The 24,475-nt window shown below is 39.0% G+C and overlaps 1 protein-coding gene across 19 annotated transcripts in view; it reads left to right on the forward strand.

The window, feature by feature from the left end:
• Positions 1–24,475, forward strand: part of SLC8A1 (solute carrier family 8 member A1) — a 352,258-nt gene that overhangs the window by 283,509 nt on the left and 44,274 nt on the right. For all 19 annotated transcript variants that reach the window (XM_039887329.1, XM_039887320.1, XM_039887317.1 and 16 more), the window contains 2 exons: positions 4,453–4,583; positions 7,795–7,894. In XM_039887329.1, the coding sequence (XP_039743263.1) occupies positions 4,453–4,583; positions 7,795–7,894 (231 nt within the window). The remainder of the gene's footprint in view (positions 1–4,452; positions 4,584–7,794; positions 7,895–24,475) is intronic.

Below are 24,475 nucleotides of genomic sequence, written 5' to 3' on the forward strand. Positions count from 1 at the left end.
CCCCATTTAATAATTATGATGCCCAGCCCTGACTGCAGAGTTGTTCCAGAATATTCCTCACAAAAATAAAAGTGCCAGTCTCTTTAGGTTCTTATTAGAGAACCAGCCAAATGCTGAAAACTATTAAGAGATCTCTGCTTTCAAACTTGTCAGTATAGATCTCATTGAAGGATTAAAATAATCTTGAGCAAATTGTCCCACCACTAGCCTTACACCCCCTTTCCAGTCAACATCCTTTGTTAAGTTAAAAATTGCAAATACAATAAAGACTATAAACAGTAGCTCCTCAGGCACAGATCTCCTGTGGGTTGCATTATTTTCTAATAGGGATTCCCACTCTCAGCCCTTCACCACTCACTGCTTCAAAATGCAGCCTGAGCCAGAAAGCACAGACAAGTTTTTTTTATAATTCTGCTTTTCCCAGATCCCAGGTACCTGTTAGTTTTTATTTGCCAATTGCAGAATCCATTACTCAGGATAAGAGAGGTCCCCTACTGGTGATTTAATAACAGGATTGTATTATGGTCTATCCATACTGATTTGAACAGCAGCTATCAATTATGCATTTGATCTTTAAGTCATATTGGTTAGTTAAGACCATGATGTTATGTAATTTATTATCAACCTCTCAATAAAATAAGGCGAGTTTAAAAAAGTATACATGTATATGGAAAGAGAGAGAGAGAGGAACTTTATCTGAGAAGCAAAACTAAAACTACCACATATTATCATTGCATAAGTAAGGGAATGAAACTAACTGACTGTATTTGATCCAGCACTCAAAGAGAAAAGGAAACAAACACAATAGATAATACAAAAAAAATGCTGTTAACTATTTTCCTATTCAATAAAAGGTATCTAAAGATAGGACACTTTAAAAAAAAAATAAACTCAGCTTTCTTCTTTGTGAGTGTCAAAAATCTGCATCATAAGTGTATTTATCAGTATCATTGTAGAGAAATAATAGGATTTATCCAGCTGCATTTTCTCAGTTACATATAATTACTTCTTAAATGTTCATGACATTGATTAAGTGAAAATAGCCCCGATCCTTTCATGACGCTGTAACTCTGTGCTTTGATTTCTCCGTGCCTGGAATGCCTCTCCTTACCCTACTACCTCTTGGCCAACATTTCCACCATCTTCATCTGGCAAGCTTCTATACATACTTCAAGGCCAATTTCAAATATCTCCTCTTTCTTGAAGCCTTCCCTGATTCCCACAGGCAGAGTAAGTTGCTCCCCCGACCCTGGTCCCTCAGCTCTTACCGAGCTGTACTAGAAGTTGTTCCATCTATATGCCTCGCTTCCCACTAGGCCATCAGTTCCTGGAAAAGCAGGATGGAGGGGGTTGGAGGCTTCAATGTGTTGACATATCGTAGGAGTGCAATGACCTGTGTTAAACAAACGAATCATCTTTACGTGCAAAAAGCAAATAGAGGCTTTTTTAACAGTGAGTTGGAGAATCACACAACAAATATTTATTGAGCACCTAATACATTTCATACATTGTAATAGGCTCTGGGGGATGTGAGAACTGTTCGAAGAACAATGGGACATATTGTTCTATCTCAGTAAGTTTACATGCTGGATATTTGTACATATAGGTAACTTTAAAAAATTTTAAATAGTATGTTAGGAAGATTTGTGTTCAGTACACACCACAAATATTAAGGAATTAATATAAGGTTAGAGTGGTCATTCCTAAATAGGTCAACTGGGATATTTCATGCAAGAAGAGGTAGGGTTTTGAAAGATAGGTTGGATTTAGCTAGATAGAAATAGAGAAGCTTTTCCAAATGGGTAGACAATGGGATAAAAGTGTGGCATTAAATTCAAGTCAGGTTTGGAGAAAGAGTGTAGAAAGTGATAGAAACAAGGTTCCTTGATTTTCTTTAGGTTAGTATGAAATCTGTTCAGAGAGCATTTCCTAAATTTTGGTCATTCTCATACTTCCTGTACAATATTTGCTTTGGCTCCATACCAACTATACTATTATTTTCTTAATGTAAATTTTTGAAATTGCCTCATGTTTGTACTTGACTAGATTTGTTTTTAAAAGAAAATTTTGTTACCAACACAAATGGAAAACTAGTATCATTTGTCATGAGTAGAAACTAAGGTTAAAAAAAGTTTAGAATGGGAAAAAAGTTATTAAATTCTAGCTAGATATAGTCAAATGCTCTATGCTTGAGAACTATTTTCTCTTTCTTAAAAGGTAAAAACCCAAATGTCAGAAAGTAGTTACAGACATAACAGCACCAAACCATGCGCTTCTTCTTGATCAGAAGGACCGAGGGATGATTAAAAAGGAAATAACCTTTGCACTCACTGTGTGATTTGATTTCCTTTTACTACTGTCCATTTATTTAATACTATATTCCAAATCATTTCATCTTGTGAAATGTGGCATTTCACATTAATGCCTCCACATCCCCTTTCTTTTGCAAATTCTCTTTTTTCTACCTAAATTATCTTAAATTTCATTAAAAGCAACTTACTATTTATAAATAAACTTCAGAAAAGGGGAACATAATAAATATTCTCCCCCAATGGCTTTGCAATTCAAATAAAAATCCAAGTTATAGTAGTTCTTCTAGAAAAATAATTCTTACTTGATGTAAATCTCCAGGGCATCCATGTTCAGCCAAGGTTTTGAACAAAGACATTAATATAACCTACGGTTATGAAAACTACCAAAAACATCCTAGGTTCAAGGATCAGAAAGCAGTATGAATCAACACGATTGATTTGCGCACAGGGTAAATCGAATTTCACATATTTCAGCCCAACTCCTCGACTATATACTTATAATTTCAAGGACAAATCTTGGAGACATCAATCGGAACCCTTTGCCTTCCCTTGGGTCATAACTTCCCAAGGCTACTTCTTAAAATATTTCCACTTTAACAGTTAAAGTTAATCTCCTTGCACCTCTCCTTTGCACTTACTAACATTCAGCAGTTTCTGGCCAATCCAAAATCACTTCTTTTTAGTCTTCATCTAATTTCCTCAGAGTCCTGTCATCACCAGGTATAGGAAAGCAGATTCTGAAATATCCTTTTAGGAGGCACAATTGAAGACATACCAAAGAATTTATTGACGTGCTACATTCTGCTCTGTCCTTTGGTTGGTTTTGACATGTGGTATATAAAATGTTAGCAGTGCCTCTAGCCCATCTGCTCTGTGTCTTACCGGTTCTCTGCAGCATTTGCTAGAGCATCAGATGGAGCCACCATGGCAGGGTCCTGCAGCAGACAAAAGCCAGACGTCTTTAGAGGGATGGGAAATGTGGGCTCCTGCAAAAGCTGATGCCTAAATGTAAAACGCAAGAAGCCTGGGCCAGAAGTACCTTCCTTTCTGGTGTCTCTTCAGTCAGCAGACTCCTACTGAAGGAAGTTTACCTGAAAAGTTCTAGAAGCAAGGATATCAGGGTTGAGGTCTTTCTACACCACTGATATTAATTCCTTGGAGATGAAGTTTATTCAGCTTAACTCAGGGGAAGTGGCCTGTCCTGATCTAGCATCCTGGGCCTGAAGGATAAGTGGGCTAAGTGATTACAGGAATAGTATTTGTCTTTCACATGTGCATGGCCTTTTCAGTCTGTGATTTATCCTAATGACCTTCATGCAGAGAGGAGCCAACTGTGAGCTTCCCCTCATTAATGGACTCTCAAGTCCATTAACATTTTCTCAGCACCCCCTAGCCTCTCCTGGAGTGTAAGCTACACGGTAGTTCTGGAAATAATCATGCTCACATGATGAGTAGCATTAAATCCCCAAAGGCCTCTCACCCTCCCTCTCCTTGTGTACTTTAAGATTTACATGGTCAAGGTCTTCCTAACACATTTCAGCTTTGCACCAGAGGAAGCACCAGAGCAGGCATCTTACTGAAACATGGAAAGGATGTTTTCTTCTTAACTTTGCAACAGGGATGCTTGGCAAGTTGAGAGGCAAAGGGCAGGATTTCCCTTCCACCATCTCTTTGGCACTGGGACATTTTATGTTGCCTGTAGAAAGTGAAGGGGAAGAGGCCAGATTCCTCTATCCCGTGAGTCCCTCTAGCTCTTTTAATTGTGTTTCCTTTTGGTTGTGTGCTGAAGAAATGTGTACAAACAGCAGATGAGCCATCGTCACAGGGGACACCTGGGTGATTCCTTCAATACAGACAATGTGCAGGCAGAGTCTTGCTCAGTAATGTGCCCCTGTAAGTCCCTTTTCCCGATCTGCGCTTTGGAATGTGCTTAGGTCGTGGGACATTTTAATCACTTGCTGTCACGGCGATATGCTGCCTGACATACCAAGTGTCTATCCTCTCCAGCTTTATGATCTTACCAAGGGACTTTTAGTAGGTCATTCGGGCTTCCTTCCTTCTTGGTTTTCTTGCAGCAGGGTCCAAGGATTTCCAATAAAATTGAGCACATTGCTCACTTTCTTGCCCTTCCCTTTCACAGAGGAATGTGATGACAAGCAGCCGCTGACCAGCAAAGAGGAGGAGGAGAGGCGCATTGCAGAAATGGGGCGCCCTATTTTGGGAGAACACACCAAGCTGGAAGTGATCATTGAAGAATCCTATGAATTCAAGGTATGCTCACCAACGCCACCCACCGGGGAGGCCAGGGCCATCCTGGGACCAAGACTTCATAGTGCTGGCCTGCCCTGTCAGATCCATCTGGAAAGACAGGCAGATGTAACTTCAGGCAATTGCTCATTAACTGAGAGAGGATTTCAATACAGAATTGGAATTAGAGTGTTAACAGGGATCCTACAAACCAAACAGTATCAGAACCAGGGCTTGGCGGGTGGCATCTGTCACTGCCCAAGGTCAGAGGTGCCCAAAGGGAGGGCTTAGACTGAGGAGATAGCAAGGAAGAAGCAAAGGTGGATTTCAAGATATTGTTATGTGGAAAACACCAAGCTCTATTTGAAAAAGCTATTAAATCTCTTAGAAGCAAAGCATTCACAGGGACGTTTAGGTGGCTTTTGTTAGGCGCTGAAAATTAGGAGGCTTTGTTTTGGAGGGAGATGGTAAGCTCTCCCCATGGATACCCATTGACAAGCTCTCATTTACATTTAGTCATCCTCTTAAGATCCCAGGACTTTTTTTTTTTTAGCACAGTCAGCATACTGAAGGAATAGTGCCTGTAACCAGAGAGTTTATCATTTAATTAATAAAATTAAATTCTCAGTTCTCTAGATGATGAAAGCTATTTTTCAGAAGTTAAACAAATGGGCCTTAGGGTGAGCTTAGGACTTTGAGGTGCAACTTCTGTCCATTCTTAGCCGCTCCCTCTGCCCCTACTTCACCCCCATCCTGTCTCACTCACGTGGCCCTAACATCTGAGAAGATCCCAGCAGAAGACATCATAGTTCTGTGAAAAGGAGCATTCTCTTTCTGGCTTTCCAGAACTACAAACCCATTAACACAGCACGATTTTCCCCACTTCTTTTTCCAAAGCAGACTCTGCTCCCGTCTGGGAAACCAGAATTACTATTTCAAAATGGAGAATCAGGCCACCAACGTAGAAGCCTCGGTATTTATCTGGATTTTTTGTCGTGGCCTCTTTTCTTTTAGCTGGGCCCATTAATTATTTTTTTTTAATTTAGTTCACAAATTGAGGTGGCTGATGATACAAGACAGGTGGAGAGTAAAATGTCTTTCAAATTACAGCATAATTTTTAAAAGATAAAAATGCAATTAAACTTTTCCCTTCAGGCGACTGAAATCTGTAAATTTCTTTTCACTCACACTCAAATCTGGGTGACACCTCACAATGTCCCCCTCTGCTTTGCCCACTGTGTTTTTGTTTTCTTGTGACTGAGGGCTGGGCTTTCATAAAACTCACTGCAGAAGAGAGGTTATAACAATCGCTTACAAGTCTAGGGCAGTGAAGAGTTGATCACTGGCATATAGGAAACCTCCAGATAAATATAGATGGCAAAGAACTAGTTAAAGTATCTGAACACCAAGTTCATCTTATTCACTTTCCCTCCTCCCATAAGTCAAGGGAGGACACATATGCAAATTAAGACCTAGGAAAATCCCAAGCTATCTCACAGTTTTCCAGGGTTAACAAGAACTAAAGTTTACAATCTACCCTGGGTTTTACATTTTTAAGTTTAGTTTATCTTAAAATTTTGTTCTTTAGAGATATTTCTTGAGGCAAAGCTGCATTTAAGTGTTAGACCAGTCTATCCTTTAACTTGTTTATCTCCAGTTGATAAACATGGGAGTCTCCGCCTTGGCTTCCAAACAAAGAGGGCTCCTTTGGAGAGATCAGCCCCAAGTTTCCATTTCCATTACATTCAGGAAACGTCAGGGTCCGTTCTTGTTTCAGTCTATACAAAACTTTGAACCAGCATCAGCTAAGACAGAGTACTTGATTAGACGTGGCTGAGTCAAGAGAGAAAAGGCAGATGCTTGCCATGTGCTTCAAGTTATAGTGACCAAGAGCATTGACGGTTACAGCTATTATCAGGGGCACTAGCTGTTCTAGACACAAGGCTAGAGGCTGAAAGGTCATGAACTTAAGGACAAACAAGCAATAAAAAAAATAATGTTGGAAAAACAGAGTAGGCCAGTTGGAGATGGGCCCTTTCACGTTATCTCAGTATTTCAAGTCAGCTCAAATGACTTGTTGAACTAACACATCTGACATTCTAATTTAGCTTTGGCCTTCTGTGCATTTTGTTTTTTTTACACCCAGTTAGCTGATAACATGTTCTCTCTCAAACCATAGTCAATTCAGGTACAGTGCATTAAACATGTACAGAGTTTGACCTAAGACAAATAATATGTATTTTCTGCCTCTTTGCAATTAGTGGAAATTCGAGGATGCTCTGACAGTAAGTGTGGATATATGGTAGACTAGTCAATGTGGTAGTTCCTCTGGGAAGAGCAGCCTCATGTCCTGAAAATGACCCTTCTCCCTGTAGTTGCTATGATTTGTGGTAGTGCTTTGGGTGCATCTGCTTACTTAGTTTTCTTGTAAACGCTTGACTGCTCCTGTTGTTACATTAACGGACAATTAGAAAGCTAGAAAGTGCTCATTGTACAAAACCAAATGCTTAAAAAAAGGTAGAAAGAAAAAGAAAAAGAGGTTCGGTGTTAGTAAAGCAGGGGGAAATTCAGTGTAAGGTAAACTGCAATTTGCTCTAAACCACACAAACTGACTTTTTCTTATCTTATTTTTCTTGTTTACAATAGCCGCAGGGTGAGAGTGAATTCTCTAACAGCCCCTAGGCTGACAAAAATCGGTAGCAAAAGAAAAATCCATTTATGGATGATCATCCAGCAACAACCTTGAAACCTGTGCAAGCTGGCTGCATTATGTTGATAAACACAAGAGCAGTAAGAGTTTTTAGTTTCTTAGTCTATCTGCCACTTCCAGTCATGCACAGATATGTAACGCTGAGCAGGGCATATGTTAATTCAGGTGCAGACAGCACACTCTAGATGAAGCCAGTAGAGAAGCAAGTTCATAAAGCCTTCAGGGGAAGGCATGGGCTTCTGCAGCATCTGCTGTTCTAAACAGTGAGGCCATTCTTCATTGGCCATTAGGCAGTGAAGGAGATTTGTATTTGCTACAAAGAAGTTTCCATTTCAATATGTTTCCAAGTAAGGACTATGCCTGTTTGCATAATCATAACAGTGTTTGATGTCAATACTGTTCTTCTGAGCCTAACATCTGCTACCCTTTATATAACTCTGGGGTTTCAAAATCAACAAGGTCTTAGATTTTCCGAGGCCTTAACTAACCCAGCAGTTATTATCTTACTCTTTTCAACCTTTCTAGAGTACCGTGGACAAACTTATTAAGAAGACAAACCTAGCCCTTGTGGTTGGAACGAACAGCTGGAGAGAGCAGTTTATTGAAGCTATCACTGTCAGCGCTGGTGAGTGCCTTTCTCTGCATGTTATAAATTATAATGGCCTGAGCTGCACTTACTTTTCCACTGAGTCTATGTCAGAGCACCAAAGAACTTCAGTGATAAAAATTAGAAGAGAAATAAATGTATTTGTAGCATATATGCATGTTTGGGAGACTAATTTAGACTTTCTGGGTGAAACAAATGTCCTCAACATTGCATCTTTCTCTCTGGAAATAGACACGATAAATTTAAAGCCTTTTGTGTCTCTATCTAAAGGGTAGCCAATCACAAGGCTCTGTCTGGAAAATTCCCTGAAAGCAGAAGTGGCCAAGTGAAAATCACAAAGGAAACAGCAAAATTATAGGTGGGATAGGATGACATTAAGACACTTCGCCACTACCATCTGTATCATTTTACACTCTCTTCAACGACGTCTAACAAAGAAATGTCTGCACTGGCTCTAGAAGTGGAAATAGAATCACATTCTGTTTCTTCCTGTACAAGCAAAGTGCAGAGTTTTATTTAGGAAAATCCTACAAAATGAAGTGTTTTTCAAATTCACGGAGCCAGAGAAGGGACTAAATATAGAAAGAAGCATCCCTTCACTGCATTGTTAAACCTTGTCCAAAGGTTTTGGGTGATTGTATAAAGATAGAAGAAAGTCCCTCTCACAAATCCATGAAAGCAACACTGTAGTGGGTTTGTTTGTTTTTTTTTTTCCCCAGTTCTTATGTTCCATTTCCACTGTTGATTTTTTTTCTCTTTAAAGATCCCCACAGGCTCATCTTCTAATGTTGCAGCTAATGAACAAAGCTAGAGTTTTCTAAGTAGTGATTCCCAAACTGTGAAACATGGACGTAGAGTCACTAACAATTGGGCGGTGACTTCTGACACAACCCCCCCTTTTCAATCTGCCACACAATAATTTGACAGATCTCCCAAGTTCTGTGGGAACAGAGGATGGTAAAAATTTTGTGCCTGTTCATTATTAGTGCTCTTTATGATCACACTTTGTTTTCTTGCACTTGAGTATTCCGTGGAAATTTATGAATATTAAATGATGGGTACTTGCTTAGGAGAGTAGATATGGATTTACATCTCTAACAGGCAGAGAGGGAAACGCCCTGTCATTTAGGCTGCTATGACAAAATATCATAGGCTGGGTGGCTTCTAAACATCAGAAATTTATTTCTCACAGTTCTAGAGACTGGGAAGTCCAAGGCTCTGATTTGGTGTGTGGGAAGAACCCACCTCCTGGTTCATAGATAACTGTTTTCTCCATGTGTCCCCACATGGGCGAAGGGGTGAGGGAGCTCTCCAAAGTCTCTTTTATAAGGGCTCGATCCCATTCATGAGGGCTTTGCTCTCATTACCTAATCATCTTCCAAAGATTTCCCCAAATACCACTATTTGAGGCACTAGGGCTCAACATATGAATTTGAGAGAGACACAAATATTCAGTCTATAGCACTCCTTCATTATGGCTTATGTTTTCCACAAATCTAAAATTAGCATCTGAGGCATGAAGTATACTCCCTCTTCACAGAGAAAAAAGAACTAAAAGGACAAAGATAACCTAAATAAGAAACCGCCGATGAGGCCCTGATAGAAGACATGAAAAATATCCAAATTATTTTATGGGCTTTGACAGATCAGAATTGAAACATCAAAAGCAATATAAGCCTTAATGAACCATTCGTAATAGTTTCCAGGTTTCCTTTGGCTGCAGATATATTAGCCTTTGTATAATGGTCATGTGCTAGACATCATTCATTCATTTTTCTATATGTCGATCATTGTTCTTGGTGTGAGGGATAAGACAAGTGAATGAAACAGACAAATGCTCTTGCTTGAGTGGAGCTTACATTCTAATGGAAGAGACAGCAAATAAGTAAAATTAAGCACAAAAGTAAAATAAAGTGTATGTATGAGAGTAAGCTTCTCACAGAGAACAACAAAGCCATGGAGAGAGATGGGAATTGTGTGTAGGAGCTTCACTGGACGGTGGCCAAGGGCACACCGTCAGTAGATGCGTCAACGCTGAATTTGCTTTTCTAGCAGTGGAGAGGATTTGTACTGGTTCGTTTATACATTTTTATAACTCTCAGGGACCAGGGTAACTATTGTATGACCAGTCTATGGCAGTGGAAAAGGTCGATTTTAAACAGTGAAAGAAATTATGTCACAAGGTCGAAAGTATGTATTTCATCCTGGTGAGAGAAGGTATACAGAGAAGCAGCTATAAAGATGCTAATAATTCTTTACTTTAAAGGGGACGATTTTGGTTTGCTAACGTCTATATATTATGTTGAATTAAATCCTCTCAAAATCCCATGAGATAGGTGTTAAGATTATTCTTACCCACTAGAGAAAGAATCTGAGCCTCATTGAGGCAATATAGCCTTGCAACGCAGCTCAGAGTACCCTGATCCACTGAACATTAGTCCAGTGTGCTGTTCACTACCCTTAAGAGAGAAATTTCAAAGTGAGAAAATCGCTCCCCACTTCTGTCTCATTGAGTGACACTAGTCTTGTCACCTCTCCTGATGCTATGGTTTTAGCATACGAACTCTTGCCCCGATCCTTTGAAGAACTATTAATGAATGAAAGGCAAAATCTCTTAAGAGTTCTTATTTGTCATGCAATATATTGTATGTTTCTAAATGACTACTGGAGAATAAGACAGTTGCCTAGAAATTTGCAGGCTGCTGGGTAAATTGACCTTATTTACAATTTGGAGACCAAATATCAGAAAAGCAATCCCATATTTTACAGGCACTAAATTACATGAAGGGCAGTTAGCTCAATGTTTGTCATTCGGATTAAATTTATACATCTAAAGAATGTTAATTTTCTTGAGTTGTTAAATAGACAATAAAATTTGTAAAACAGCATTTATTGAAAACAGACTTTGATTGGATTTTAAGATTTCATGCCTAAATAGTTGTAAACCAGAAAGATTTGCCTTATTAAAAATATTAAATCGCTTTGAAATAGCACTACTGAGAGGTTTTTTCCTATGCAATTTTCTGTGTAAAATTAAGTCCATATATCTTGCTAAACAAAAATAATAATTTTGTAAGTAGGGTTTTGTTTCTGTTTCTCACTGATTATTATTTAAACTAGTTTTGAGGTCGTCCCCCTGGCAACCTTTTTGTTCCCCAGCTTTCACTGAATTTCATAGCTCAGTAGCTGGGCCTCCTGTGACCATCATGCGTCTATGAACCAAGTTCTTATAGTTTAATGTTTGAAGTCAAAGGACTTAGGAGACTCCAGAGATTAGGAAGGGATCGAGCAGTCACATTCCAGCGGTTCTCTTTCTATCATTTCCTGGGTGGAATACCAGGAGCAGTGGCCTGTGGCAGTTAAGTGGCTGTCAGGAACTTGCAAGGCCAGTACTACCAATGGTGCTTTGAAGAAGTGTCAGTAGATGTACTTCCAAGTGAAGCTAGCATTCCCCATATGTCCAGTTTGAATTTCTCCCAATGCCACCTTCTTCTTAGTGTCTCCATAAGGCAGAATGGAGGATGGGCTTTAAGAAATTGTGTACCAGCTGGGATCTGAGGGAGAAACATGTGTCAAGGAGGAGAGCAAACATTTGTTGGGTAAAGAGAACCAGATGCCAGTGACAATTCCACAACCACTGCATTGCTGTTCTTCACAACAGCCTCAGGCCTCGGCATGGTGACAGAGAGAGTGATTGCAAGCCTAGTTTTAGAGGCAGATGTGGGGTTGTGTCCCAGACCTCTAAAAACTCTCTGGGTTACTCTGGGCAGGTTACTTCATTTCTAAATCTCTATTCCCTCATACGTAATGTGACAACTACTGCCGCTCATTCACAGAGTTACTGTAAGGATTAATCAATCAAGGCAATGCAAGTTTTCACGAGGGCTGTCTCTACTTTTGGATACCACATTTGGTTGCTTGGGAGGCAAGTCATATTGAAGATCCTACAATAAATATAACCAAATTTTGTATAAATGCAGTCAACTCAGTTTAATTACTAAAATGGCTAAGTGACTAAAAGCACCGTTTTTTTTTGTTGTTGTTGTTGTTTTGCACATACTACTTTACAGATAAGAAAATGGAGATTCAGGAAAGCAATATATTTGCTCAAGAAGCAAAGCTGATAAATGGCAATGCAGGGGTACAGATCAGCCCAAGATTCACTTCAGGCCCCTCACTCACGGTGCCCGGGGCCTGAATACATGCACTCACGCACACACACTCACATGAATACAGATGTAGAACACGCCTATGCACGCATGCACTGATACGCACAGACATGCATTTTTGTGTGCAGCCACACATGAACACACAGAAACATACATACACAAATACATGTGTGCATACTCAGACACACAATACACTAAACACACACGAAGACATGCGCAGATACCTCATATGACATATATCTTTATTCGTTTGGATAATTGAGCTGCAACTTGAAAATGAAGTGTTTTTCCCTCAGCATTTGTTAAGTCTCCTAGAGCCTAGTTCATAGTCTCTTAGAAAGAATGCCAGTCAGTTCCCTAAAGAACGAAGGGGAATGTTTGTTTGCCTACATGCACCCACAGGCTTCTTCTGCCTAATAATTTGTGACATTCTTTCAAGAAAGTCAACATGCTGCCCTCTCTTTTACCTGATATTTTTAAGTATCTAGCACTAAGGGTTTTTCTGAAAATTTTTTACATTTGACATAGATTTTACATATTTAACATAGTATATATTAGCATTGTCATAATGAAGGAACATTCAAAAGTGACAAAGAAAAAAGAAATCTTTTTGTAGTCTTGGTGCTGTCTTGTACCAACTGTATAACCTTGACAAAGTATTCAACCTTTCTGAATTTTAGTATTAACATCAGGAGAACAAGGGTGTTGGACTAGATGAATTCTAAGATATCGTCCAATGTTAAAATGTTGGAGCTCTGTCGATGGTCGTCAAAGTTCTATAGTATCTCTGCTGGCTTTGCTTCATGGACCACCTGATTTTGGCAATGGAAAACATACCCTTCCCACCTACCTGGCTTGCTTAAATTAAATATTTAGCACAATAACAGCAAACAGTTCAATCTATCCTCCTAGAAGGAAAGGGATGAACGGCTAGTCTTCAAAGAAACTAAGTGAAATGATGACTTCAAAAATGCCTATTTTCTTCCTGCTCCATAATCGAAGCTCAGAAATGTCTGTAGAATCCTCTCAGAAATGTCTGTGGAAATGTCTGTTGAATGGCAGACATTCAACACAAGGGCGAACTGGTAGATTTGGCTGGTCTGTCCACACTCACTACAGTAAACAGTGGATTACCGAGACCTGACTTCAGCTATGTAAGAGTGGAGGGCATGGTCTCCCAAGCCTCTATGGAGACTAGTTTAGTTTGGGAGACACTTCTGACATTGGTTTTTTACCCCTGCATGCAATGTGGAGTGGTAAGTGCTCTTAATTAAATTGAATTATTTCATGGCAGAAGCTGGCAACTCTATGATGCCCCCAGACAATAATTCACTTGAAAATACTGTCAGCCTGAAGACTGATTCAATCCATAAGTCCTAAATAATAAATAATAAAAATGGTACCTCAAATGAGTTTCAAGGGATTGCCAAGCAATTCTACTAGGCAGGTATCTTTCTAGTATCTCTTCTATTATTGAACATCATTACTGAGGAGACACTCTCATTACTTACCCCTGACTCATATGAAAATCCCATTTAAGCAGTTAAAAAAAAAGTCCTGCTGGGTCAGGTTTGATAGAGCCTGTGACTGTAAGACAATCAAAATAAAAGGTGGGGTGAGAGAGTGTTAGAGGGTGAGAGTTTTCATTTTGTCCTGTTTCCTGTGTGACTATAATGATTCCTAATTATCCTTTATCTAAAAATCGTAAGCTGACTGAAGCTCATGAAAAAGAAGGTGACTTTGTGAGAAATAGTAGGTACAACTGCCTTAAAGAAAGTCTGTCAAAAAGCCTATACATGAAATTGTGGTGGCTCACTTTCTGATTAAATAATATTACCATTTACTGGCTGTTTACTACGTGGTCACTGCCTTATGTCTATTATTTCTATTCTTCACAGCTATACTGTGAGGTATTTTATTGTCCTGTTTGCAACTGAGAATCCTGAGGCCCAGAGTGATTATTTAACATGTTTAGTGTCACATGACTAGTAAGTGGCCAGCTGAATATGAAAAAACCACCTGAGTCCAAAAGCCAGGAAGCTGTTAGCTCAACTCTAGATGTCCCTCCTACAACTTTAATTCAGGTCTTAAGTGGCCAGGTTTCAAATGAGTTAATGCAAGACAAAAGGGACAAAGTCAAAGAGTCTTTTACTCTCAGTTACACATGGCAAAGTTAAGGGTTTAGAAATGAGCATGCAAGCATAAGACAGAGATACAGAAGGACCAGAAGGAATACCACTTGTGGAAAGAGGACAGGATCAGTCACTGCATTTCCTAGAAAGTCCAAGTTTAATCCCATCATAAGGAACCCAGAGGGACTTCCAAATTCTTTTTGTGATCTTAGAATTGTATTTATATCTGCTGCTAGAAAATAGATGACCTCTATCTTTGAAACATAGAAATACTAAAGGAATCTTCTAAAGGACCCTTCATTTTCAGCAATAAATGTGAACTTGCATTCCATGGTACAGCTACTTGAAATTTAGGGCTCTAGTTTTAATCAAATGGAATATCTGCCTGAGATTACATGTTAGATAAATTGGGTAATTTGGCCAAAGCTCATTTAAGATATCTAATACTTAAGACACACTATCTAATGGTCACATTAACTAAATACAGGAACTGTTCTTCCTCACTTTGAATCAGATATCAGAAAGTAAAGTTTCTTTAACTTATCTGAGCCCCTTTCAAAACTGCCCTCAAAGGATTTTAATTTAGTTATAATTTTGATTTTTACCTTTAAAGTATATTTGAAAACTATTATTTCCTCTTTTCTTAGTTGCTCACTAACTGATGTCACTCACTATTTTTTAAAAAGCCTGATAAATTTCCACTTTAAAGAAAAATTTTGTCTTCCCAGAAAATTAGTTTTTATCATCTCTGCAATTAGAAAATCATAACTATATAATTCAATGTTTTCTTATTTGTTTTGGTCATCAGAAAGTTTAGTCAAATTTTGTTGCCCAAGTATTCAAAATTTACTCAGCTCCAGAGTCTGAAAGCATTTCTTTATTTCTACTTTCTTCAGACAGTTTTTGCTCTATTTTATCTTAAAGTATCTTATGCGCTATTAATAGGTACAGATCTGTTCAAGTTCTCTTATAAGTAGGAAGAGTCTAAATTAAAATACTTTTTTTTAACCAGCAATCTTTTTAAAACAAAATCTGTCCTGTTTACCACTATTTCTCTAGCACCTAGGACAGTGTTTGGCAGTGATAAGTATTTGTTGAATAAAGAATGAAAGAATTTATGTGTGAATCAGTGTTTCTCAAACTATATGTAACTGGATTAAAACCTGTACTCACTACATCACACTTCCATGTCTGATTTAGAAAAAAATGTATGTGAATACATACATGCTCTCACAGACACATATGCATGTATTTTTTACAAATAAATTGTTTTTTGCGTGTGCAAATTGGATATGCAAATCTATTTTAAACTGGCATTTTTCTTTTGATTTTCCTAGTGGATTTTTACTGTTATTTGGCTGATAATTATGATCCTAACAGAGAAAGAAGAAAAGCAGAGGGCATGAGTAAGAAAGAGGTTGAGAGTATGCTCCAGAGAGAAAACTGTTCATGGGAAACATACTAGAACCCTATTGGTAGGGAGGCAAAGCAAATCTAGCATGTCTATCAACTTGAAGATGTCAGTGATATCAGAGTAAAATGTTGAATCAGGTAGCTTCAACTTCCAGTTTCAGAATGAGGTAGGCCGGCTGCACAGCGGTGGGAGTACAGAGGTCAAGAGAAAGAAGCAATTATTTTCTGGCCTCTGGATATGATTTAGTTGATATTTCTGAAAAGAATATTGGATTTTAAGGCTCTTTTTCTCTTAAATTACGTATTACAAACTCTTGAGGAAAATACTATTGGAGGGCTCCAGAATGATTCAGTGCTCTTATTTGCAAGCTTGAAGTCACGTCTCTAATGCGGCTTTTGTCTGAGGCAGCAGCTCAGCTCTGCAAACAATGCGCCATCACTGCATTTAGTAGTTCTTTTGCTGGCATGGGCCTCTGCCATGTGAATACAGTTTGTGATATGAACACAGTTTTAGTTGTTGCTTACCAATCGATGCACAAGGCATGGGGGCGCTTTTCCTCCCCAGGCAGGAGCCTCTGTACGCTGATTTTAGCACGGAAAATGTTTCAGCATAATCCTAAGAGGCGAAAAGAGAAACCAACACACGCACGCGCGCGCACACACACATACACACACACACACACACAGAGGAACATCATAAAAATGACTCGAGCATTAATTCTTGCTCTTCACAGCCTGTTCTCTCCATAAAGATCTCATGGATCTGACTCCTGTAATCAAAAGCCACTTGCCCAAACCAACAGCCTTCGACATACACTCCCCACCGCCTACATCTCTCCTGCCTTGCCTGTGCCTGGTCATGTTCGGCTGGGTGTTATGTCTTAAGTTATGTTATGTCCTATTAGAGCATCTGAGTCCAGAATCTGAACACAGAGTTGAAAAGGCGCTTACAGATCAGATATTCCCACCTCTCTTTTTTTTTGATCAATAAGAAGCTGAAACCAGAGAGGGAAAGAGTTTCATCCATTATCACACAGAGCCTATTTTAGAATCTGAGGTTCTTGCTACACCAGACAGCACTGCTTTCATTTTTCTTTTGGAGTTGGCATTTGTGGAAACGGTGCCTTAGCCCTTATTCCCATGATGCTGTTACCTAAGGACCTCTGGTCTTCTTGATGGCATGATGCTTCAGCATTAGGTGAAGCAGAGACCGAAGCTTTGCTTGACTAACAACATAGCAGCATTGAATGGATGAATGGCCCCCATTGGTTAATAGTTGTTTTGTGCTCACACAAGCCTCACAGCAACCCGTTGTGGCAGGTATTCATGAACCCATTTACGAGATAGGGAAACAGAAGTTAGGATTCGCACCCTGACCCAGGATTCTGATTTCAAGATCAGGCCTCTTTCCATCTCGTCACACTTGTGCCTCCCAGAGATTAATGCCTGTGGGTCACACGCTTAAATCTATTCTTGGCACTTCGCTCTTCCCTCAGAGCCTGTGCACATGGAAGGCTTTCCTTACTGTCTGGATGTTCTCACAGATCACCTCCTCAGGGGAGTTTCTCAACCACCCAGTCATACTTTATTCCATTACCTGACTTTATTGTCTTCATTGCCCATAGCAGTATCTGCAATTATCGTGTTTGTTCATATGTTTTATTTGATTACTTTCTCCCCTTGGAAGTTCTGTGGGGTCTGTTTGGCTACATTTCCAATGCCTAAAACTGTGCCTGACATAGAAAGTATTAATAAATATTTACTGAAGAAATAAATGGCACAAATAAAGTGACTCTTTCAACCATCCCTTTCCCTTTGAAGGTTTACTACAGATACTGGTCCAGGTTAGGGGTTCAGCCTAGACTTTGATACAAAATAGTGACCTGACATATTTTTAGAGCTCGGATCTATAAACTTAATAGCATTTGCACTATGCCTAAACCAACTAAGGAAAACAAGCCACAGGCTTATTAATGATGAGAGAGAAAGAGATATTTTAAAGATGGTTTATATTGAAGAAAAGCATAAGAACAGCTTGGTGCAGGGTTATAATTTATGGAAAACTAAAAAGCCACTGGCAGATAGACAAACTTGATTGTCAATACCCACCTTAGCCAGCCCACCCTCTAAAAAAAAGTGTTCATGAGCAGTGAGGAAATGGAGATACTTTATCTGAATTCCACTGAGTTAATCCTCCCATCCAGAACCAATATTGCTACATAGAAGATTATAGCTTCTCTTAAAAATCTCAATTATCTTTCTATCAGCACCAGAGAAAGTTAGTGATGGCTATACCCAGTTTCCAGGAGAAGAAATGGAAGTACAAGAAGCATCTGTGAGGTGCCTGAGAACATGTAACTCATCAAAGCCTCTTCATTGTCAGTGGAGGACCCCAGTAACTAGGAGCTCACTGAAAATCACAACAGGGAGAAGGAAGCAAGGGCATGCAGATGAGGGGTGCCCCGAATAATTGCAATCACTTTGTATTGTGCAAACCAAGGCCACGATTAGAATCTTAGATTCTCAACTTATATCAACACTTTGCCAGCAAATCAACTCACAAACCCCATGATCAGAAGCAAGTCCTTTCAAGTGATCCTGAGACCAGGAAAGCACTCACAGAGGAGGGGCGTTGTTGTTGCTGAAGGTCTATAGTTTATTTGCTACGCAGAGAGAGATGTTTGCCGTACAAATGCAGAGAATTCCCATCAGGGCCAATATAAACCACTAACAGGATTTTCCCAAAGATGGCAGGAAAACCAGACTCTGGGAAGAAAAAGTAGAGCCATTTATTCTTTCCTCAAAAAAGCATTCAATAATTTATATATGATACCACGCAGAGCATTATTTTAAGGAGGGTAGTTACTTCTCAATTACTCTTTTCATGAAACAATGCTAAATGGACTTAGATTTTATCCAAATGGATTTTTGCTGGACAAACCACAGAGATTTTTCTCCCTGGAAACAATGGGTCAGATAATTGCAATGAAGTGGCAGAAAGAGTTTTAGATCTCATAAGCATCATTTAAACTCTCTGAGCCTCAGTTTCTTCACTTTTAAAATAGAGAAAATAATACCAACATTAATAGGTTGCTGGGAGAATGAACATTAAATGGGATGGATGTATTTATCATGTGCATGAAGGTACACAGTCCATAAGTGAACCCAAATGCATAGATTAATTACAGCAGCATCTTACAAGCATCCAGACAGTCTTTATGCTCCTCTGCTTGTGGGGCAGACTTTTATAAACATCGACTCTTTATATAAATTTCAACATTTTCCTAGGATATAACATTGAGTTGTTTGTTGAAAACTACAAACAGTTCCTCCAAGGCTCAACTTCCCACACTCTTGGCGGCTAATTCAGACACAGCTGCTATTTACAAAGGTTATCAGAGGCCTCAAGCCAATCTTAGAACCCGGTGTGCCCACATACTATCCACCATAACTAAACCACCTAAACTAGGAGGAGGCATCTGCACTTGCTGAGTATCAATTCTACCTGTCGAGGGTTTATTTCTTAGGTGCTCAAATGGATAAGAAATACTTCTGTATTGCAGAAGCCTGGAATTCGGCTAATCCTACAATCAATAAAGAGTGAGCGGACACTCTGAATTTCAAGATTCTCAGCCTGATGTGGAGTTAATTTGCAGAAACAAAGCTTGGGGCAAAAACACACAAGACTAACTGTGTCAACCTCTTCTCATTTAGGAACACTCAATGCACATAGAGGAATTCTAAAAAGAGAGAGAGGCTAAGCATTCGATTTTAAGCTTTGAACTGATTCATTTTGCTAATAATCAAACTTGCATAGAGCTAGAACTTAGTGGATCCGTTTTTCATCTTGTCAGTGGCTGCATTTGCCGAGAAATATTTCTGTCACATCAGATATTTTTTGGGCTGTGTTAACCATCCTAACAAGGTCCATAATGGCCTGAGCTGGTAAGCATTCTATTGTTTTGTGGAAAATTTCACCCAGAGGTTCATTTATTCCAGACAGGGTTGAAAGTTATTCGGAGAGAGTTGCCTTCTCATATCCCATTTAGTACTGTCACACATCACCTGCGCCTAACCCTCCGAGTATGGGCTGTAGCTAGCATTGGCATTGTGGGACAGAATGACCCACAGATGTCTCTACCTTGGAAATCGGGATGATTAACAGCCCTATACAGGTGTCCTCTAAGAAGAGGCCAATTGTCCAAGTTATAAGTCTATAGCAGTCTTGAACTCAAACTCCTGGATGTGGGTGCCCAGACGTGGTAGGTTCTAGATGCAGGTCTCCACACTCATTAGGTTCCCCACTAGCTAGTGAAGAAGGACCTCTCAGTAAACCACCAGGCTTGCTCTCAGGCCTGTAGCTGCATGGGACTCGGATAAGAGTACTAGAAACCAACAGTGAGGCTCACACCCTGCCCTAGGTCAACCAGCCACACACCAAGAGAATTTTCTCACAATTTAATTACATTTTGAAGAAGCCTTCAAGAAGCAGAGTTCTTAGAAAAGGCTGGTATGATGTCAAAGTACAGGTTTTCTAAAGGCAAAATTTTACATGTACTAAAAATATAGTAAGTAATCACTTCTCTTAAAGAACCTAAGGATAGATGAACAATTGTACAGTCGTGTCTCAAGTCAACTATACTAGTGTGGGGAATGGAAGACATAATCTAGAAATAGCATTACAATAGTGGGTTGTTGATTTATAGATGTATGACAATGTGTGACGTGGCCACCAAAACCCCAGTGTGTACATTAATGCAAGTAAATGTATCCAGAATGGGAAAGATGAAAGACCTTTCCCAGTGCAGATGAGTTAAGTGTCTCTTAGAGTTGCATCCAGCTCCAAGTTGATCCGTATTCTGAAAAAGAAGGATTGACTTAGTGCTCAGAGGAGCATGGCCATCCTGAGAAAGGAACTTGGCGTGAGGACTGAGAGTGATGTGAAAGTAGCCAGCTAAGCTACAAGTGCCTGAAGGAATGTCATGTGGAGTGAGAATGGCCTTATACCATATGGCCTAAGGGATGGGACTGGGACAAATTAGTGGAACTTAACAGCCCAGGCTGACAGCCTGAGCTGCTAAAACTTGGATTTTGAGATCATGAACTGCCTAATAGTTGAGACTCAAGTGTGGCACCGGTGACCATCTGGCAGAGAGATTTTAAAGGAATTCATGTTAGATTGTTAAACTTGGCTCTGAATCCCTCCCAATGCTTTTAAGTTCAGGTATTTTTCTAATACCTACATGTTTCAGTTGATAGAATCAGATACCTGCCCTTTTTCTATAGTTCTCATAGATCTAGAATTTGAGTAAATGGTGTTTTGAGGTCTCTCTTGATAAGGAATTGTCTTGCAATATACGTGGATGAAAAATTGCAGACACAGAATATACAAGTAACTACTTCTTGACTATTAGGTTATAGGGAAATGTTTATAGCACTTTCCCCAAATCCAGAATGAGGGGCAAATTCTTGTTTGGAAGTGAATCCTTAGGTTACTGACTTTAGTGACATACAGAAATTGTTTAGAATTGGAAGAGGTGGATAAATGTTTTCTCACTAGAAATAAGATACAAGCGTGTAAAAGAGGAAAGGGAGAGAAGTCTTTAGATCACTTGAATGCACAAGACAGTAAAAGCCACTGGGTTTAACTCAAGCTCATATGTATCACACACACACACACATACACACACGCACACAGATACATGAAAGCAAAGGAACAAAAATTTAACAATTGAATCACAGTTCTCAGTTTTTTCTCTTAAAATGAGAAGAGGTAAATTAGCTAATTGCTAGGGTTTATCTTAAATGCTGTATGATTCTGTCAGAACCTTTGAAAGAAAAGAGAAATGGAAATCTACAATGGAAGAGTAGAACTTGATTTTAATTACTATATATCAGGTTGCAAAAAAAAAAGGTGATGGCTATGGAAGAGAAAGCTCATTCAATCAAATTAATCTATTAATTTGTTTGAAGACGATAAATCTTGGTGCTCAGAAACTAAAGAGGGAAAAAATGAAACTAAAGAGACACAAAATTAAAATCAACCTCATGTAGGAAAAAATGAATTAATTTCAAAAAGAAATGATCCCCCAAACAGTGTGTAGAATGTAGAAAACCACTGTAGAAATCTGGTTTCACAGTTACAGATTTGTATATTATACTTGTTGGGCTTAGGAAATCATATGGATGACAGTGTGGTTGGTCACAGATGTCATCCTATATCCATCTTGTCATACTTCTGGAAAGTATCCTGATTATTCTCACTATTCCATAGTGGAGGATTCTCTTACAAAATAAAAATAGACTAATTATAGATAAGTGAATACCGAGAAGGAATCAAAAGTAAGACACTTCCTCAGATTAACAGCAGCATAATTCTCCAAACTGGTTTCCATTACAAATTTGTGATAATGTAGGCTGGTCTCCCAAATTCTAGAATGCACACCAGGATGTTGGATTCCGAACTAGATGGTTGACTTTTGAAAACTAGAAAACCTTCGCCACACTCTAAAGCACAGATTTCTAAATGGTGACAACCATGATGCCCCTCCCATTATTTATTGTCCTGTTTCCTGTGTTTAGTTGGTCCCCAAGGGTGTGAGAAAGAGCATATGGCTAATTCTTCAAAAATATAGATATCTAGAAAATAGAATACAAATATTACTGATGGTACATCAGTGTTTTCGCCTTTCTAAAAACAACATTTTATTTATATAGCATTTAGGCATTGGAAGAATTCTCCAATTCAAATTTTGAATCAATATTTGACAGATGCTATACTCCTCAACTTGCTTCAACAAGACATCACGTGCAGTAAATAGTCCCCAGGATGTAAGACCAAATCCCAACTCAGCCACTGAGTCAGTAAAATAATTACCAATTGTGTAATTACTTTACAAAGTCATGAATTCTCTGAACTTCAGGTTCTTCATATATGTAATGGGATTAATAATGCCTACCTTGCAGGGTTATTGTAAAGATTAAATAAAATCAGGTATGGAAAAAATTTAGCTAAATGCCTGTCATTTAAGACACTTCATCATATTCTCTGTTGCTTTCTTTTTTTTTTTTTTCTTAAAATCAAGCAGCTTGGGGAAGCTGTAGCAATAATATTTCATTCAAACAGAATATAGATTCTGTGAAATCAGGATACTCAGGTCATATGGATTTACTGTCTTCCTTCTGACAAGTAACAGTGATGGAAGAAGATGCATCTGTCTGCACAGGGGGTTACAGTTTCACACAGGAATTAGATATTTCCTGTTCAGGTCTTCACCACAGCTCTGAGATGTGGGAGTTAGCAAATTCATTTGACAGATGAGGAACTGAGGCTCAGGAAGGTCAAGTGTCTTTCTCCAAAAATAAGCTATCAGTGCTAGAAATTGACTTAAGTCCACTACACCCCAGGAGCCTCTTTTTCTGGCTCTCAAAACTCTCTCTGAGGCCAAACTCTGAGTGCCTCAAGAGGGATATAAAGTCATGTCTGGTTTACTTTAGATGCTGTGTTATCTGCAGGTGCCAAGCCCAGAAGCTGCCTTTCAGGATCACTTTGTGCTGATAATGCCTTTGTTCTCAAGCTCCAGAGCAGGGTCGGTGCAAGTATTGTTCTATCAGAAGTTGAAGTGATGCTCTCTCCACTCTCCGTGGTTATAATGATTTGGCTATTTCTACAGTTATATTTAGGAAGTCCAACATCTATCAAGGAACCCATTTAAAAGGCAATAAGACAGATTAATCAAATACAACATTTTTGTTATCTCTTCATTAGTGGAATCCATAAAGCTGAAAAGGATTCCAAGATAAGAGGATCCTTTGCTTGGGATCCTATGAAAGGAAACCCACCGGCCTGACAATTTCTTTGCTAATGCAGAGGAGGGACTCGAAAGAATTACATAGCCTCCAGTAACTCTGGGCTGGCAAACACACAGACCTGGCAGATTACGATCATCATTGTCATCACATAAAAGACACTCCCAGGTGGTTTTTCTTTAATGCTCCACTGATCTTTGCAAGGAACAGACTTTTAAGTATAGTCCAGATGGTAATGGATGAACTTAATATTTCTTTGTCCTTCTCCAAGACAGGGTAACTGTGCATCATGCATGGGAGTCAGTGGTCATTTTTAATATTTAAATGGCATCTGAGTAGGAGATTAAAATTTATAAAGAGCATTGAGATCCTCGGAAAAAGGGATGGGAAGCCACTTCTACTTTCAAATGCAATAAAACAGATGGGCCTCCCATTCCGGACTTAAGCATTAAAATATTTAAGATTCCTTGTAATACTGGAAGTCCACAGAAGGAAATCTCAATATCTCAATATCCGTCTCTCTCTCTCTCCTCCTCCCTCCTTCTCTCCTCTCCTTCCCCACCCCCGTATACTCTCTCTCTCTCTCTTTCACTTATATTGCATTACACACTTATAGATCATTAACTTAATTCCAGAGGGCAAGATTCCATTTTGTTTTTAAAAGACTGGAATGTAACCTTAAGACCCAGCACAGGGAAACAGTAAGAATTCTGAGTAGAGGAAAATAATAACTACCATGATAATTATTATCTTGAAATATCCTCACTTTGCAGAGGTGATCTAATTATTCTCCTGCACATCCCTCATGGGAAAGGTGTTATTATTTCCATCCTGAAGACAAATATAATGTCTACTCTTGATTTATAAGTGCTATTTCTTCTGAGAAGCTTCATTTATTTGTTTTCTTGTTCATCTTTACAATATGGACTTAGACACCTAAAATTAAGTAATTTTGTAGAGTTAGAGGCAGAATAATGTTTCTATGGATGATTGATTAAAATTCAGTGCTTTCCAAACTGTTTTAATCATATACCCTGTGAAATTATAAAATGTACACAAATACTGAAATTTAAAAG

This window comes from Pteropus medius, unplaced genomic scaffold, assembly GCF_902729225.1.
Source record: "Pteropus medius unplaced genomic scaffold, Ma_sr-lr_union100, whole genome shotgun sequence".
Classification (NCBI taxonomy): Eukaryota; Metazoa; Chordata; class Mammalia; order Chiroptera; family Pteropodidae; genus Pteropus; species Pteropus medius.